General features: G+C 40.4%; 1 protein-coding gene across 1 annotated transcript; it reads right to left on the bottom strand.

Moving 5' to 3' along the window:
* Window positions 1–2,289: 2,289 nt before the first annotated feature.
* On the bottom strand, window positions 2,290–16,303 carry zmp:0000000991 (mucin-12). The gene is made up of 5 exons (XM_035653478.1): window positions 16,177–16,303; window positions 11,614–11,732; window positions 11,304–11,490; window positions 9,180–9,225; window positions 2,290–8,389 (listed from the first exon to the last, which is right to left on the bottom strand). The coding sequence occupies exons 1-5, from the start codon at window positions 16,278–16,280 to the stop codon at window positions 3,149–3,151; spliced, it is 5,697 nt and encodes a 1,898-aa protein (XP_035509371.1). The 5' UTR covers window positions 16,281–16,303; the 3' UTR covers window positions 2,290–3,148.
* Window positions 16,304–17,141: the final 838 nt, after the last annotated feature.

Below are 17,141 nucleotides of genomic sequence, written 5' to 3'. Positions count from 1 at the left end.
TAATCATTCAGAATATTGCATGCAGTATACAATGAGTAATTTCAGTGATTCAGGAATAAAGAATCTAGCTAACATTTCTTCTCTGTACAGAAAGCACATGACGAGGAGTGAAGCCTTTAACAGGATCTTCAACAATGTAGTTAAAATGTAGTATTTTAGTTTCTCTATTCCCCATGCAACATGACTGGGATAAAGAATAAATGAGTTCTGATTGCACCACTTCTGTCATGTTCCTTGTGTTTTAAAAAGATCAATCACCATACGACCAAAAATTAGAGGCCTGCATTGAGGTGGTAATAAAAACTCTTCCGCTCTTTTCATTTGGAAACATGAAAAGCAACTTTATTGGGAGGTGCAGCATTGTTCTTGTAAGACAATACCCTAATTCTGCAAACATAGCATTCAGTGTGATATACCCCTGTAAAAAAAAATATAGTCAATAGTCTATATAAAACCATCTTGCTGACAGGCATACTGATAGTAGAACACTTTGTACAGCAGTGAACTACACTCAGTCACCACTAGATGGTCAAAGAGCTCCACTCACAAGAATTTGTTTCTCCATGATAACTGAAAAAGGAAGTGAAAATACAGAGAAGGAATATCAATAAAATCTAATTCAATACTTGGAGGATTTGGTCTAGAGATGTCACAGTAGTCAGTATTATAGTGTAATATAGTGTAATTACAAAGTAATACAGTGAAATAAGGCTGGAGTGAAGTTATCTGTAATATATAAACGTATTACATGTTAGAACTATATTACTGCTCTGTTTGACACAGGATTATCAAAAATACACAATTTTATTGTGTATTTTGCTTTTATCTCTTTTCATAAGAATATGTATGATAATATTATTGTAATTGCACTTTAAATCAGTGTTCTAAGCAGTTTCTCTTGTTTGGTAACCTCTTTTGTTTGACTTTAAACAACTGCACCTTCTACATACTCTGCACAGCCCAAGTATGCATGTATGCACACACACAAACTGATTACCTTCCCAGACTGTTTGATGCCACCATGACCATGGCCAGTGCTGCAACTCCCCATGGGAAAAGAGGCTGTTTATTGTTAGGTGTAAGCTGATACTGCTGTCATGTGCATTTAGTAGCTTTCATACTGCACAGCCTGCAGAATAACAGCTTTATATAATCAGTTGCAAAGAGTAAGGGACCTTCAAATCCTATTTTTTCGAAATAAAAGTGTCTGTTTAAAAGCATTCAAATGGTTTCTGTTTTATTAGGTAAAATACAAATTGTGTGTAAGTGTGCATCACTGATATTTGTGTTGTGGATTTGTTACGCCTTACATGAAGAATTTAAGTAATTTCTTTTTAATTTTCTGTGAGTTTCACATATATTCAGCATACAAGCCAAGTCCATTCCTAAAGACAAAACAAATAACCTATTACAGCCCTTAAATATTGTCACTTGTGGTCTTTATTACTGTAGAAAATACAAGATAAGCTTTCTGTCAGCCTCTCTTATTAGCCACTATTATCAAGCTGAATCTCAGCTGAATCTCAGATCTGTGCCTTTACTCTTTATTCAGAGATCCCAGGGCTCTGGATGAGACTTCTAGATGGAAGAAACATTGCGCCGTTGCAGTTTAAGCAGTGCTGCACTTTTGTTTTGATGACATAATATAGAAAAACAAATTCAAAATCCCCTCCCTGTAAACTATGACACAAGACGTGAAGCAGGCATGCCTTTCCCAGATGATGCCACTGCTAATAATACGAAGCAGATTGTACTGTCTCAGTGTGAATGTATCTCTGGTAAAAATTATACAAACGAGAGAAAGTAATGGACACAAAGTACACTGATAGCTAACATACACATACAATAATGGTTTTATAACTCAATCCACCCAGTCTAATGGACGTTTTATCTAACCATAACCATAACAGTGTGTGTGTTGCCATAGCTAAGAATAAAAGGCAACACCCACTTGAATAATGTGAAACTGTTGAAAAGCCACACCTATAGCAGACACTATTTAAAGTAGACTGCATCTAGCAAAGTGCTGTGAATAATATGGTCACTGAAACGCTTACTGCAGACTGGAATGTAGCCCCAAGCACTAAATAGTCTATTTGTCATGCCAATAGTCAGCATACCTTTTCACTTATTATAACATGTAAATACTGCAATGGGAAACATAGCAATACAATGACACAATGAGAAATAATGCTAGTTAATGTGACAGCAGCCAGTGTATGCAACTTTTTAAGCAGACACACTCATTTAACACAAGCATACATACAAAAAAATGACTCTTTTTGGAAATAATACATTTATTTATAAAATAGATATATTAAGACTTTAGATTATCACTGTGCAAATAAGCGCAAGCACTGTATAGAGAACTTTGTTATGTTTATTAACAAATGTTCTAACATACAGTATGATTATATTTCATCCCGGAATTCAAAAAACTTTGTCAACAAAACTTTTCAAATGTTTCTAAGCAACACTTCGCCAGCTTAAAAAAATGTGGCAAAGAAAATAAATTTTATCTGCTTTACGCTTACAACATTTACCACAATTCATTTAAATCTTCAAACATAGAAGAAAACAGATGATGAATTATCATATGATAGCACATTACCTCAGCACTTAATATTAAGTAGCAGGATGAAATGCAAACCTAAAGATAAGCCTCAAAATCCTAACCTTACTCAGTAGTTTGATCATTAACCTGACAGATGCATTTCCTCAATCAGTGCCATGCAACTGTCCGAACTATAAAGGTTAAACAATTGTGAAACAGTGTTTGATATCCCTAGACTGGAGATCTGCAGTCATATACAGTATACTGTACACACATTATTAACTTTAAACCTATGCTGATAATATCATGCTTGCTCATTTAATGTATTTTTGACATGACAGCAACAACCACTTTTGAAAAAAGCACATCATGCAGGCAACCAACAGTCCCTATTGACTTTATGTCTCAATCTCTCACAATCAGAGTAAACAAACAAAAAAGAAAGAAAAGAGGTTACTTTACATAATAATTTTTAGCCCATCTTTCTTCTTGTGGATGTTTCTTTATCATGGCCCTTTCCTTTTTATAGATAATGAAGTCCAGGATCACAGAGACCTGACATCAGGGAGGAGTTCAAGCAATATTGTTCTGCTTTCATAATTCTGTCTCTTTTTCTTCATCTAAGTAATATTCATCATCTGTTGTTGTGTCTGAGCTGCTGTCTGAAGACTCCTCAAAGGTGCTAAGGCTGGATATATAGCCCCTGGAGGGCAAATGCCCTCTGGAGGACTGGCTGTCCCCTTGCTGTGATGCTCCTGGTGAGCTGGGAAAGGTAGGGGAGGAAAGGCTGGGAGGTTTAGACATGCGCCTAGACACTGGTGACAGAGGAGGTGTTGGAGGAGGGGTTGGAGGACCTTCTGTATCCCATGCAAAGTGACAAGTGTTCATGTTAGGGCTCCAATGGTGGGCTGGCTTTGATGTTGTGATACTGACAGATGGAGAAGCAGAAACTCCTGAGCTCCAATTTGCCAAGCGCCTGGTCAGTGATCGAGGAAGAGATCTCGATCTCATTTTACCAGGGTCACTGGGGAAATATGACAATCGACAGTCCTTACTGGGCTGGCAATCATATTCTGGGGTGCAATCAGAAGTAACAGACCAGTGATCCAAGCCCTTGCCAGTACCTCCAGAAGTCAAGGCAGATTCAGAGAGGTCACCCACACTCATGAACCTGGACCCAGTGGAAATGCGACCAGGCCCTGAGGGTCGACTGGACAGTACTGAGCTCACAGAAAACGATCTCCCAGGCTCAATGCCATACTTTAGGTCTGCATAGGAGGATGCTAAGCATTCCTTGTCCTGTCCTGGACTTGCACTTGGAGGACCAGTGGATGCCCGACTTCTTCTTGAACCCCCCAGGCTGATCCCCTCTCCTGGCTCACATGGTGAGGTGGATTCTCTACGACGCTGTAGCTTTGGGCTGTAGAAGACACTGTCATCTGTAACATCAGGTGAGGGAAATGGAGAGACTGGGGAAAGAGAGGAGAAGGGGGAGAAGGGGCTCCTGGGGCTGGATGCAGACTTCCCGAACTGAGTAGGAAAAGGAGAAGAGGGGTTAGGACTCCTACCAGGACTGGGATCTCTACAAGAAAGAAACTGGTTTGTTGGTTTATAATCTGTCCCGTTGTCCTTGTAAAAGTCAAACTGGAGCATTGTTGGGCTGGGGATTGTCAAATGAAGTTGGTTTTTACTTTCAGAGGTGAAGTGTTCTGCACAAGCATTTTGCTCGTCTTGGTCAGTTTCAGGAGTTGATTTGTCTGACCAAATGTGAAACTTATTGTCCCCTATTGTGCTCCCAGAAGCAGAGGGTGGTATCAGAGTGTATCTGTTTTGTGTCCATCTATTTGTAGCCTCTGTTCCCTTTTCATTCTCCGTCAGTACCATCCCTTTCTCCTGCTCTGGCTTCTCTAGAGTTTTGGTACTCTCAACAGTGATATCACTGACATTGCTGATGTCACTTGATCCACTAACAGAAGGTGTTTGGGAGGCTCGCTTCCATTTCCATGGAAACAACATATCATCATCAGACCGTCTAGTGCTGAATGTTTGTCTCAGTCTGTTAAGGACCTGGTCCATTTTGTTATTTGTCTTGCTGGCCCTGTCTGACTCTGACCTTGATAAACTGGAGTTTGGTGTGCTGACACTTTTCTTCAGTGCAAACCGGCTTCTCTTTGGGCTTTGCTCATTGTTGCTCTCCACTGAAAAAAATATGCTTTTACCCAGTACACTCTCCTTTATTCTTCTGTTAGAGCTTTCATTACCAGGGGGCTGACTCTCTGTTGAGCTGCTACCACTGGAGCTCTGATCTGTATGACTAAATGGTTCACTTGTGGCTTTCTTACTCTGCACTATGTGTGAGTGTTGACTTAACTTGGTTTCCACAGAAATGGGAGTATTTGCGGTATGTTGCAATGGTTTGGGTGTGTTGTTCTTTGGGGCAGCTGTATCTCCTTTAGATTTAATGCTGTAAACCAGTGTCTCAGTTACAAGTGTCGAGGAAGAGTTGTGTGACTTATCACCCTGCAGAGACTGTGAGCTGATATGAACTCTGTTATCAACAAGTAAAATCTTGCCATTATGGCAGTCTTGGCGGTTGTTCTTGCCTTGATTATTGTTGACTTGGTCCATTTCTGAAACCACACACTTTAAATTTTCTTGGGTGACTGTTTTGTTTTGGAAAGGCAAAAACAGAGGCTGTGTTAGGCTGACAGGTGACAGAGGGGGTTTAGATGTTGTTGTTGCAACTGAGTCAGTATGTATGGAATGATGTGAGGTATAATTTGACTGTGAAGGATGTTTGAAGAGGGGTGATCTGGGTGTTACAGTTTTAATTTCTCCCTGTGTTGACCTGGCAGACATGAGACTGGAGTAAGGTGGGGAGCTATATCGAAGCTTATAACCACTTGAAAAGTCAGGAGGGAGGGAGAGAGGAGCAGTAGAACGGCACTGAACTGTGCCTGACTCCACTGACTGTGTCCTCTCCTGTCTGGTTGTGGTTGAGTCCCGTCTTCCCTGGTCAAAGATCATAGTGTCACTAGGTCTTTGCTTAAATCTTTCTCGCTCTCTGGATGCAAAATCAGCAGAGTCAGATGATAAGGATCGATACTTTCCTCCCTTCGCCACCTGTATGCTGGAAATCTTAGGGGTAGGGGAGCAAAGATTAGTAGATGGACTGCTTGATCTTAGAAAGGAAAAGATAGATGGAGCCTTAACGCTTCGCAGGGACCTGGAGGGAGATGGAGAGCTTGTTGGGACTTGAAATGGCTCTGGCTTCTCAACTGTGATGGGCTCAGAACTCTGCAGATCCACTCCTCCTCCATCCTCCCATGTTACTCGTCTCACTCTCTTTCCCTCGCGCAGTTTCTTTGTGTTTCTTTCTTGACTGCTTGTGAATGTCCTACCTTCCTTAGGACTGGAAGTCTCTGAGTAGCTTGGGGTGGTAATGATAGGTGTGGCAGGAGGGGTTAAGAGAGAGGAAATGGTGATAGTGGGAGAAGACGCAAGGGCAGGAGTGACAGGAGGAGCAAGGAGGGATGAGCTGGGGGAAGTTGTGGCTGCAGGATGGCTGCCAGTGGTAGATGAAGAGGTGGAAGAAGCAGTGGATATAGGACTGTAGTTTGTTTTAGAGAAAGCACTGACTATAGGAATCAGGCTGGACTCAGTTTTAGGGTGGAAAGGGTTGGGAATGGATGCATAGCTTCTTTCAAAGCCAAGGAGTGTGATGTTTGTTGTGTTTGTCAATTTGGGTGATTGGGAAGAAGAACCAGTGTATGATGAAGCATCAATATTGGTCTGTGAAGCAGTTGAGTGAGAGTGAAAGGAGGAACTAGTTTTAGCGTTTGGAGTAAGAGGTAGACCAGAGGCAGTTTTAGAGGTAAGAGATTGGCCATTGAGAGTGTTGGTGGCAGCAAGGGAAAGAGATGGTTTGGTAAACTTTTGAGGGTCCTTGTTGTAAGGAGGTGCAGGGGTGCTGTTGGTTTTGGATGTACAATGATTTTTGTATTTGCTACTCTCAGTGGGTGTATTTGAGCTCTTGGGATTTAGCAAAGTAGGTGGTAATTCAGTTACATTTGCTGTAAATGAACTATTACTTGCATCATGCTTTGTGATATCTTTAGGGTGACTCAGTATTGTTTGCACTGTTGCTTTGCTAATTTTAGAACTAGACAAAACACCAGGCAAACTACAAGGCTTTAGTGGTTCTCTGTTGTTTAAATTGGAGCCATATTGCTGTTTGATAAGTCTGTCTGATTCATGAGCTCCTCCCTGTGTCTTCATAACAAGGTTCATGTTACCTTTGCAAACTGACTCTGCTGTGTTATTGTTGTCTCTGTTATTGGGGATTTGACAACTAAATCTTTTGTTGTCAGTCAGACTTGGATAGACCAAGTCACTTTTATCATTACAGGGCGTGTTTGGCTTGTCTATGATGTTCACTGTATCACTGAGCATTAGAGGGGGACTGCCCTCCTGGGTAACTTGTTTCCACCTGGTAGTGGATGTCAGGGTGGTCCTTCTAGGAAGGGAAGAGTGGTCATATGGGGAATGTCTGGGTAAAGAGACAGAGCTCTCTGAGAATAAATTTGTACATTTGTCAGAACCACTGCACCTTTGTTGGATCTCTGATGGTCCTCTACTCAGAAATGCATGTTTGGAACATGAAAGAGCGGACTGGGTCCTATTTGTTGTTTGAGGTTGTCGGGTAAAGGGTGCGTCTTCTGTGTCTTTGTTTGTGGGTGAAGTGGAAAAGAAGCGTGTTTCAAGTATGGTCCTTTCTCTGTGATTGGAAGATAATGGAGAAAGGATGGGACCAGTTTCGGTTGTCCTATAAGAAATGGATGATGGAGAGAGGAGGGGCTTTGACCTGTCTTGCATATTATTGTTGTGAAAGGTTTGAGAAAGGTGTGTTGAGAATAATTTTCCATTTTGATCACTTGGCGAATTGTTCAGAGACGAAGGGTTTATCTCAGAGAGGGTGGAGGTTGCATTAGAGTTCCTGCCATTGGAATTGAATCTTCTTAAAGACAGAAGTAGACTGCTGGTTGTTGGTTTTGAGCTTAAAGAGGACAGTCCTCCTTGATTACCAGTTTGTGGATTCCTCCTTTGTTCATTTGGGTCAAGGGAGAGGGGAGACATGGCAGATGCAGTTGTGGCTACATAGCTGAAAGCATCTGTTTGGCTCATCCTTCCAGAGTTTACATCCAAAGAGACAGTCTGAATCATTCTCCTCTTAGATTCACAGTCCAAGCTTGCCGGACCACTCTTAGTTGACCAGCCCACTGTATTGCTCCTGGTCCCCAGAAATGGCCTTAACTGGGGTTGTGAGCCGTCTGTCAATGACCTGTCCATTGTCTCCTGAAAACTTTCCTGTGTACGGTTTTCTGCAGTGTTGGTCATGTCTTGTAAATTCCCCTGGGCTTCCGAATTGCCAGTTCCCTCAAATCTTTTCGTCCGTCTTAGTCTGCCACTCCAGTGTGGGGCAAGAACTGTTACCACAGTGGAAGACAGCATTGTTCGAGAAGGGTTGGATTGCTCCAAAAGATCAGTTTGTTTCTCGAGTTTTGTATTGTCTTTTATACCTTTATCAAACTTAACTGATCTAGTGCCAGTCTTTGTTTGTGACCCACGTGGAAGTATGCGCAAGCCATTACAACCATGTGGTCTAAACTCCCCATTTGAAAAACTGTGAGTTATAATCAAGTCCCTGGTAACCTCCAGTTCATTGCAACCAACTGTGATAACCTCTTCTTTCTTCTTGGCTGGTATCCTTTCAGATAATGGAGAGTCACTGGCTACCTTTTTAGGGGTGTTAGGTGGTGATGTTTGTCCATTAACCTGTTAAGAGAAGAATTACTGCAAGTGACCAGATATTGTAAACGTTTTTTGCCAAAGATCAGGAATATGCATTGAAAATTGTTCAACTATTTTTTGTTATTATTAAATTAATTTAGTTATAAATTCACTTACAAAAATACAAAAATCTAGTGTGGGTAATTGTGTCTGGCAATTACAACACTAGATTTTTGTATTGTAACCACAGATCAGAAATGTGAGCCCTGCTCTTTTCGGACGGTAACTTGACCTTATTATATCATACCAATGCAAATTACTTGCACACTAAAGTAAAATGCTTTCTAACATTTACAGTAAGTATGCAACAAGTGGCCTGCTATCTAAATTGCAAATTGTGTGCTGACAGAAGCCAGACCTTTGCTAAAGCTGCTGTTCCCATGGTGTAGCTATTCAAGAGATTCAGGCCTTGACAAACAGGTTATTTTGAAAGACATGAGAGATTTCCAAGGACACACACACAAGCATACACACCCTGTCCCTTGTAATTCCCTAAAAATAATAATCAATCTCAGATGTGTTCAAGAGTACACCACGTCACTTATTATGGTGTGATGTTTTCACATAACTACTTTGTGTGGTTTACAAAGAATTTCAGTGACTTTGATCTTGTTGAGAATTAGGTACTGTGTGTATTTGGAGTATTTTGGGATTTATTTAATTATTATTATTTAATTATTAGTTGTTCTTAGATGTTATTCTACTTTGTAATGATACCAGATTTAGCCCCTAAAACTTTATGATATTAATGATTAAGATTAAGTCTACTTCTTACCTGGCAGATGCTGTTCTCAGTCTCAGCCCTCTGTGCTTCAGTTAAACTGGTAGAACAGGAGAGAAGGCGTAAAACCATTAGGCATACTACTGGTAGTTAGTATTAGACCTGTCACTTAACCACAGAATGTACAATAAGAACAACATGTTAGAGTTATCCTACATATGAACTATGAGAGCTATATTGACTGAGGTTAAACCAATATGATTCATACATTTTCTGACATACTGGTTAGAATCCCTTTAACAAAATACATTAATAAAAGACAGTCACAAATCTCTGATATGATATGTTTGCTGTGTAGATTTCTTAGATTACATATTTGTTTCACAGTAAAGGGTTCCAGAAATATATTTATTTATATTCGTATTTATTATTAACACTGCAGGATGTGTTTTGCACATCAAAAATGAAGACAGTAATGAATAAATATGACGTGAGTTTTGTTTTTTCTTATCATGTTAAGTTGCGCTGTTTTCAATAAATATACATTCAGTGATATGTATGACACTTGTTTGAAACTCACACAATAATGAAGTATGCAATATTTGAGATTGAGTTAGAGGATTGGCTTTATTGGCATTAAGACAAACCAGCTAAGAACCTTATATATTTAATTGTTTTATTTCTGCGATAAAAAAAGCTGATAAAATATCTTACCAATAAAACTTGAACAATTTTCATTTCTAATTAAAAAAAATATGGACACACACAGTCTTCCCATGCTCTATTGTAATGTTTTTGTGTCAAACACTTGAGGGATCAGATGTCTAACATTGGCCACAGTAATGCAGATTAACAGGATGGTAAGCATTCCTCTCCTCTGTCCCTCTCTTTTCTTCTCTCTTTACTGAACAGTTTTCCCACTGTCACATGGGCACTGAAGTCACACCTCATAAACATTTATGACAGCGCTCAAACAAGATCACATTCAAGATCTCTATATAAGGTCATGTTCGATGACATGAAAAAACTGCAGGTAGCTAACAGTCAAAGGGGTGTGTTCTCTCTTGAACCAATAAAGCCAGTTCGATCAATGACCTCTATTGAAAAGACTAATGTAATCTCTGGCAGACATTGCATCACACATAGGTATGCAAATACACCCAAAGAAAATGTGCAGCACAACTCCCCCCCAACAAATATAAAAAGAAATTATTATGTTGCAAGAAAACCAAGTCAACAAGTCTCATTTAAAATGACCTCTAACTGTCTTGTATCGCTGACTTGACGAAGTACTGTCACGCAAAAAATTAGCCCACATGTAGATGATTTGTGATAAGGTACGTAGGGACAGGTAAAGTCAGGCCTGGTAAGAGCTTCTTATCTTCCTATACTGGATACCAGAGCATGTAGTGCGGAGTTAAAATATAAACAAATAAGTGAATACTGCTTACTTTTGGACAGACAACAACACATACGTGTAAGCATGTCATGTCCGACCTGCCACATAATTAAATGCACTTTCTTGTTTATACAAGGAGCTGAACCTTCCAGATAGTGTGTCACAGGCCAAAGTATGCAGACAGGGTTCAGTGGTTCAGTTACTGTTTGACTAAATGTTGGAGATGACTTGTGATTTCAGGAACTCTGCAAGTATCATATCAGTGTGATATTGACACACATCGTCATGGGCCAGGTGCTCCGTCTTCTTAAGATGGTTACAAGAATACTTGACAGTCTGCATGTATGTGCTACCACACAAATGTGCAGCATCATGCCTGTATGGCCCAAGGTCCCTGCTTTAAGCACTTCTCGAAACCCATGTCTCAGTGACTACAAGCTGTTCTGGGGACTTCACCAGGTGGAAACACTGATCTGTAAATCTCATTTTCAAGTCCAACAGATCAATTTCAATTCTGCATACATGCACTGTATGTAGTTACATACACAGAACAGATTTGTGCTCATGAGAATGTCACACAGACAGATGGACATGATGACATAATGTCCTGCATGCCAAAACAGAACACAGTGTACACAGAGTAGCCTATTAATTTTTAAACTATGGTTTAGGAAGAAAAAAATGTTGTGTCTATGATCAAGGTCAGTACTGGAGTTAATAAATACTTCACGTCTAAATACTTCACGTCTCAGAGTAAAGTTATACCTTTCCTTGTTTACCTGTTTAGACACGGGTCTAAATTCCTCTTGAGTCTTAGATCTGGGTTGTCAAGGCCTGGATTGCTGGAGAGTCTGAGAGAGATGCAGGAGGTGAATCTGGATCCAACGGGCCTCTGGGTCTGGACCTTTGAATCACCACGATGAGCAGCCTCTTCCTCTCTTCGTGTGTCCGCTCTTAATATTAGTGCTGTAATAGATTCAGAATAGAAGATTATGTTCCGGTCACTGCTGTAAATTTGAATCATTTCGGATGAACAGATTATTGAGGTGTACAGATATAATGTGTCTGATGTGTGTGCGTGCGTGTCACCTTTGTGTCTTTCTTCCTGTCTGATGGCTGATGGGTGAGACTGCTGTCGTTCTCGGGTTTCATCACCATGATCATTCCCCTTCTTGAACGTTTTACCGAATGTTTCATCCTGCTGTTCACTACAAAACAAAAAAACCAAACAAATAATTTAGGACTTTCTTCCTGTGAAAGATTTGCAGGTTCTGTACCACCGGCCACCGTACAGACCCACAGTGAAGCGGCAGTGGCAGTAAGGGCCTTCCTGAAGGGCCTTTCAACGCTGGGCAGAATCAAGCTGGATTTAAGGTCAACACAAGGCATTAATGGGAGTCCCACTGTAGATAGCCGCAGCATGTGTTTTGATTTATAGCTCAGTGTCAGATTTCACCTGTTGATACGACGACACCCACAGCCGCCTTAGCCCCGACACGTGGATACATTTTTGAGGAGGTCAATGTATGTCGTACTTTCAGAGGCTTTATAGCTACACCGTAACCCCGTAATGCACAAACACAAGTCAAGCTTAATTTTAAAGGCTCAATAGAAGAGCTCCTTCTGTGGATTAAAATGACTCATTCTGAGGTAACAAAAACACAACGATTCTTATTTTCAGGTCACTATAGACTAATGAAAACACACCTATTGATATTATATTTCATTTTTGCCAATAGATCCTTCGAAACACCAGCCTTTCTTGCCCAGAATCAAATTGGTGGCCTTCCAGTCCCATACAGAGCAGCAAATATTGTTTCTGTTATTGATTCATACTAATATTTTTTCTGAAAAAAGGAAAAATACCTATTCTATAGTGCTAGAGCCGAAGGTAATGTCCTGTGTGCAGCTGTCCAAAGCTCAGAGACACTGAGTTTACTTGTTGACTGACCAATAGATTCATCGATTGACCTTCTTCTTCTTCTATGCTGAATTACATAAAACACTCTCTTTCTCTTGTAATCCAATTTGCAAGCAGAAGATTTAAATTTTAAAAGGTTCAACGAAAGAAAATCAAACAGCCACGCTTCCTTCATCTTATCAGTTCGACAGTGCCGGACTGATAAGCATTGGTTATATAACAATTCCACTCTGCTCACTCCACACGTTCTCTTACAACCAGAGCACAGAGCTAACACACCCACTCACACAGTCACTAAAACCTGCATATGCACATTTACTGCTGCAGCCCAACGCTGAACCCGCGCTAGTGTGCCAGCTGCCGAGCACAATGATGACACCACAACACCGATGAGGCAGTTATCTAAATATGACTGTCACTGCGGCCTTTGTTCGCTAAACATAACAAATACAATTACAGCAATTATCTGTCACAGGACATTCCAGGATCCCTCTCTCTCCTTTTCATCCAGTTCAGCAGTTTATAAGTGGATGGAAATTGCTACTTAAGATCCAGAATCGTTATGTAACGGGCAGTGCTTCGCGTGATCACAAAGTGAAGCCTTTAGATCTTTCTTTCTTGACCTTTACTTAATAACATGGGCCATCTCTACCTCTCCCTATCCACCTTGCCTTCAGGGGCGACTCATTGGCCTCATTAGAGCTTAATCTCTCTCGGGCTATTATAAAAGCCTGACATGACATGACATGCGAGCGAAACAGAGAGAAATATGAGGAGGGAGGGAAGCGGGCAGATCTTCAGTGCCAAAGCCAACACGCCTTCCATGTGGATGGTACTGAGTGTTTTTAATCCTACCTCTCCCTGAGGGAACAGAAGAAATCATAGCACATCACAACAACATTAATGCTTGTAAAGCTGTAAGTAACCATGTCTGGATAGTTTAACCAGTAAGTGATAGGCCTGTGATGGTGGAACATGAGGAGCTGTTGTTGTGACAGGAAACCACATTTGGAAGACATTTACAGAAGTTCTGAAACAGTTATTTTAATAATGAAGTAGTCCAGAGGTTCAGAACATTTTTTGTGTGACAGTTAATTAAATAGGCTCAAGTACACCTTCATTTGACCCCTTCAATAGACTGGATGGCATTCATGGAACTGTTTGATAGTATGGCTGCAATTTAACAAGTATTATTTATTATCATTTAATCTGTGGATTCATCTGTTGATTCTTTTTTGTTTTGGTTACAACAGTACTAATCCAAAAAGATTCAATTAACAATGGTATAAAACTGAGAAAAGCAACTTTGAGGAGCAGAAAAACGTTTGGCCTTTTTTGTTGACAAATAACATCCAAACAACAGTCAAAACCCAAAGGCATTCAGTTTATATGACATATATGACAAAAAAAAGCTTGAAATCCTCACATTTGAAAACCTGAAACCAGCAAAGGTTTTGTTTCTGCTTTACAAATGACAATTATACAATAATCTGGATTATGGATGGTTATTTTTCTGTTGACTGACTAATCAATTAATTGAGTAATTCAGCCCTAACAAAATTTCACTGCAGAGAAAACACTGGTTATTGTGACAATTAATATACTAAAGATCAGCACCACACCAATTTGTAATTCTATTTGAGTGCAGATTTTCCTACTTAAACACTTAACATATTTTTAGGGTTACATTTAAGGACTATTGTATTTTATCATTAATCTGATAATTCTCCATTAATCAATTTGTTGTTTGGTCTATAAAAATGCCAGAAAATACAGAAAAGACTTTATTTTTTTTTTACAGTAATACAGTTTACATTAGAGAAGCTGGAACCAGTGAAGTCCAAGTATCTCCAGTTGGGAATCACAAAATTAGTTGATCAGCATAAAATGAATGTACATCAATGATGATAATCAATCTAACCCGATCCCTAATTGGTCAATGATTTAAGTCGAGCTCAAAATGCCAAACAGTCTCCAGTTCAACTATTTAAATGTGAGGATTTTCTGTTTCTCTCTGCTTTATTTACAAATGTCACTTCGGGCTGTGGGCCATTAAAGCATTTTGTAGAAATAACAACCACTTGAAAAAAGTAATCTGATTTTATTTCATTGATAAAGGAAATAAATGTTGGGTGCAGCCTAATGACTGGGGTGAAAGGACACTATTATTATTTAATATGGATTAAATGTAATGTTTTATAAGGTTTAAGTTATTATCCCATCTTAAGAGTAAAATCCATAAAATTAATCCCAGACAGTCACCTCTAATCCTGTGTTAACAAAATATGCACTGCCTGCAACCTGGAGTCAGCGCTGCAGTCATGTAACATGCCTGTTATCTGGGACTGTGTGAACTGTTTTGATGCTTTGCACGCTGATGACTAATTGTTATCTTTGACAGACTCTTTGGGCAGCTCCATTATGTGCATTATGTGCAGTGTGTCTCATACAAGTATGTTGGTGTATTCTTCACTCAGGTCAGCCTCGCTGTGGGTGTGTGCCCGCTCTCTCTGCCAGCTAACACTTACATAACCACAAGGATCCAGCCTGAACCAAAGTGTGGGTGTGTACTCAGCACTGACAAATGCATTTAATGTTCCAAATACTGCAAATGATTTACACCCTAAACGTCTTTTTAAGACTCATCCAAAGAGATCTTAATGACTTTGCAGTTGACTGCGTGATTGGCAACAAAAGACGGATAGGACAGAGTAAGACTTGTTCTGTTTGCTGCCACACCTTCGCAGTCTGTCAGACTTCCAGGAGAGCTGTTTACCTTTGACCCTATAGACGGGTATACAGTAGATGGGTTTAGAGAGGGTATTAGCAGGAGGATGTGCAGAGGTAGAACTCCGGACATGCACAGACAGCACCATTGTGTATTCACGGTAGCAGCTTTTTTAAACTGCAGGCCTGGATGAACATGTATGAGCTCGCCTGCTAAGCCACTGAAGCTGAACTGCTCTAAAATACATCAACCAAATGGTGCTGGTTTACAGGGTTAGTCAGAACAAATACATAGCTCACACAAAGGCAGCCTCTGATAGGTTAGGTATTAAAGTGGACACATTATAAATGCACTACATAACAGCACTCAGTCTCGGTATCTGCTGATATTTCCTACATTGAACTAGAGCCCTGGTACGTCACGTTTTATGAGTTGGAAGATGAGCATGTCACACCAAACCTTAGTCAAAAATCTGCCAACTTGAGTAAGGCACGACTAAGAGCAACATACGTTTAACACGAATCCATAGCAGGTACTTTTAATCAACAATTATCCAGAACAGCATATAAAACACACTTCAGTAAATATTCGACTTTCTTTACAAGTTATTCCCGCCTCCTCCTGCTGTCAAACACAGAATGGTGGGGCAGTGTCGAGCAGTGAACCAAGTGTAAAAATGTTGTATTACTGTAACACCTTGGAGCCGAATTTACTAAAACCAGGTAATGCATCGTGAGAGGTTTCCGTTTGGCTGTGAGAGTCTGTATATGTTTCCAGATACGCGGTGCAACGTTAAACATGCAGATTTGTACACGTAGTTCGGCGAGGGTTTCTCTCCCGTCAAGAGCAGCAGCTCGCACCACGGGCAAAAAGTCTCCAGGACGGAAACAGAGATATAAATAAAAGTACGTAGCAACATTAAAGAGGTCGATATGAAGCACAACGAATACAGAATAATAACAAACTCGCGGTTTAAATGCCCATTAAAGCCATTTGAACCTACCGTGCAGTCGTAGTCCGTGTTTCTCGTGCTGTCCTGTGCAGAGGCGGACTTCTCTCTCCTCCTACAACTCTGAGCTCCAACTCTCCTGCGTCACTTGTTGACATCCTATTCAAGCCGGTTGGGTTAGCCTTCACTATTCAGACTCACTCATTCAGACAATGCATCATAAAAATGTAGTGTGGTATTCACAGCAAGTGACCTGTAAACGGGCCAAGTACAATGTCACTGTGGAGGTGAAAGTTCAACACCACCGCCCTGTAGACAGGTGAGCGGCGCGACAAGTGCCACAGTACAATGCCCCCCCCCCCCNNCCCCCCCCCCCCCCCGGGTATTTCCTTCTCAGGACACTTTAGCTGCATATGCTTAGGGCAAACTCACACAGGCTGATATTCCCAGTCAGAAATGTTTTTTTTAAAACAACTGATTCCAACAATTCCTCATTCCACAAACCCATAATCAGCAGTGCATGGTATTTGTTTTATGGATTTGCATCCATTGTGTTGGCATGTGGGACTATGTTTATTTGTACTTGTGAGGAGAGGCTTGCACAGATTTATGCTGCCAGCATACCCTGTGTTCCTCTCTGTCAGCACATGACAATAGTTTTCTCTTTTCATTTACAAAACAGGACAAACATGTTGGAGTTTTTTTGTTGTTGTTGTTTTTTTTTTTTTTTGTCCATCAGACATCCACACCCTCCACCACCTGCCAGACACTCTTCACAGCTTTGGCTCAGTTTCTGCAGAAGGAACAGTGCCCTCTTCCTGTTCTTTCATTTCTGCTGGCACGAGAAGAAGAATGTTCTACTTCAGCTCGTACAATGCAGGAAACCTTGTAATTGCTAAACTCAAAGTGAAAATAAAACATAATCATATAGGTTTTGTTCCAGCAGTAAAACAGAGGGCACGCTATCTATCTATCTATCTATCTATCTATCTATCTATCTATCTATCTATCTATCTATC

The sequence above is a fragment of the Morone saxatilis genome, unplaced genomic scaffold, assembly GCF_004916995.1.
Source record: "Morone saxatilis isolate NCDOM2014 unplaced genomic scaffold, NCSU_SB_2.0 Contig0, whole genome shotgun sequence".
NCBI classification, from domain to species: Eukaryota; Metazoa; Chordata; class Actinopteri; family Moronidae; genus Morone; species Morone saxatilis.
The sequence above is the reverse complement of the archived record's forward strand: the minus strand, read 5'-3'. Positions and strand labels throughout refer to the sequence as shown.

Coding starts and splice junctions, on each gene's coding strand:
- zmp:0000000991 (XM_035653478.1), bottom strand. CDS start 16,280: ATGTCAACAAGTGACGCAGGAGAGTTGGAGCTCAGAGTTGTAGGAGGA. Junction 11,733..16,176: donor ACACGGACTACGACTGCACG/GTAGGTTCAAAT, acceptor TTTGTTTTGTAG/TGAACAGCAGGATGAAACAT. Junction 11,491..11,613: donor ACAGGAAGAAAGACACAAAG/GTGACACGCACG, acceptor AATCTATTACAG/CACTAATATTAAGAGCGGAC.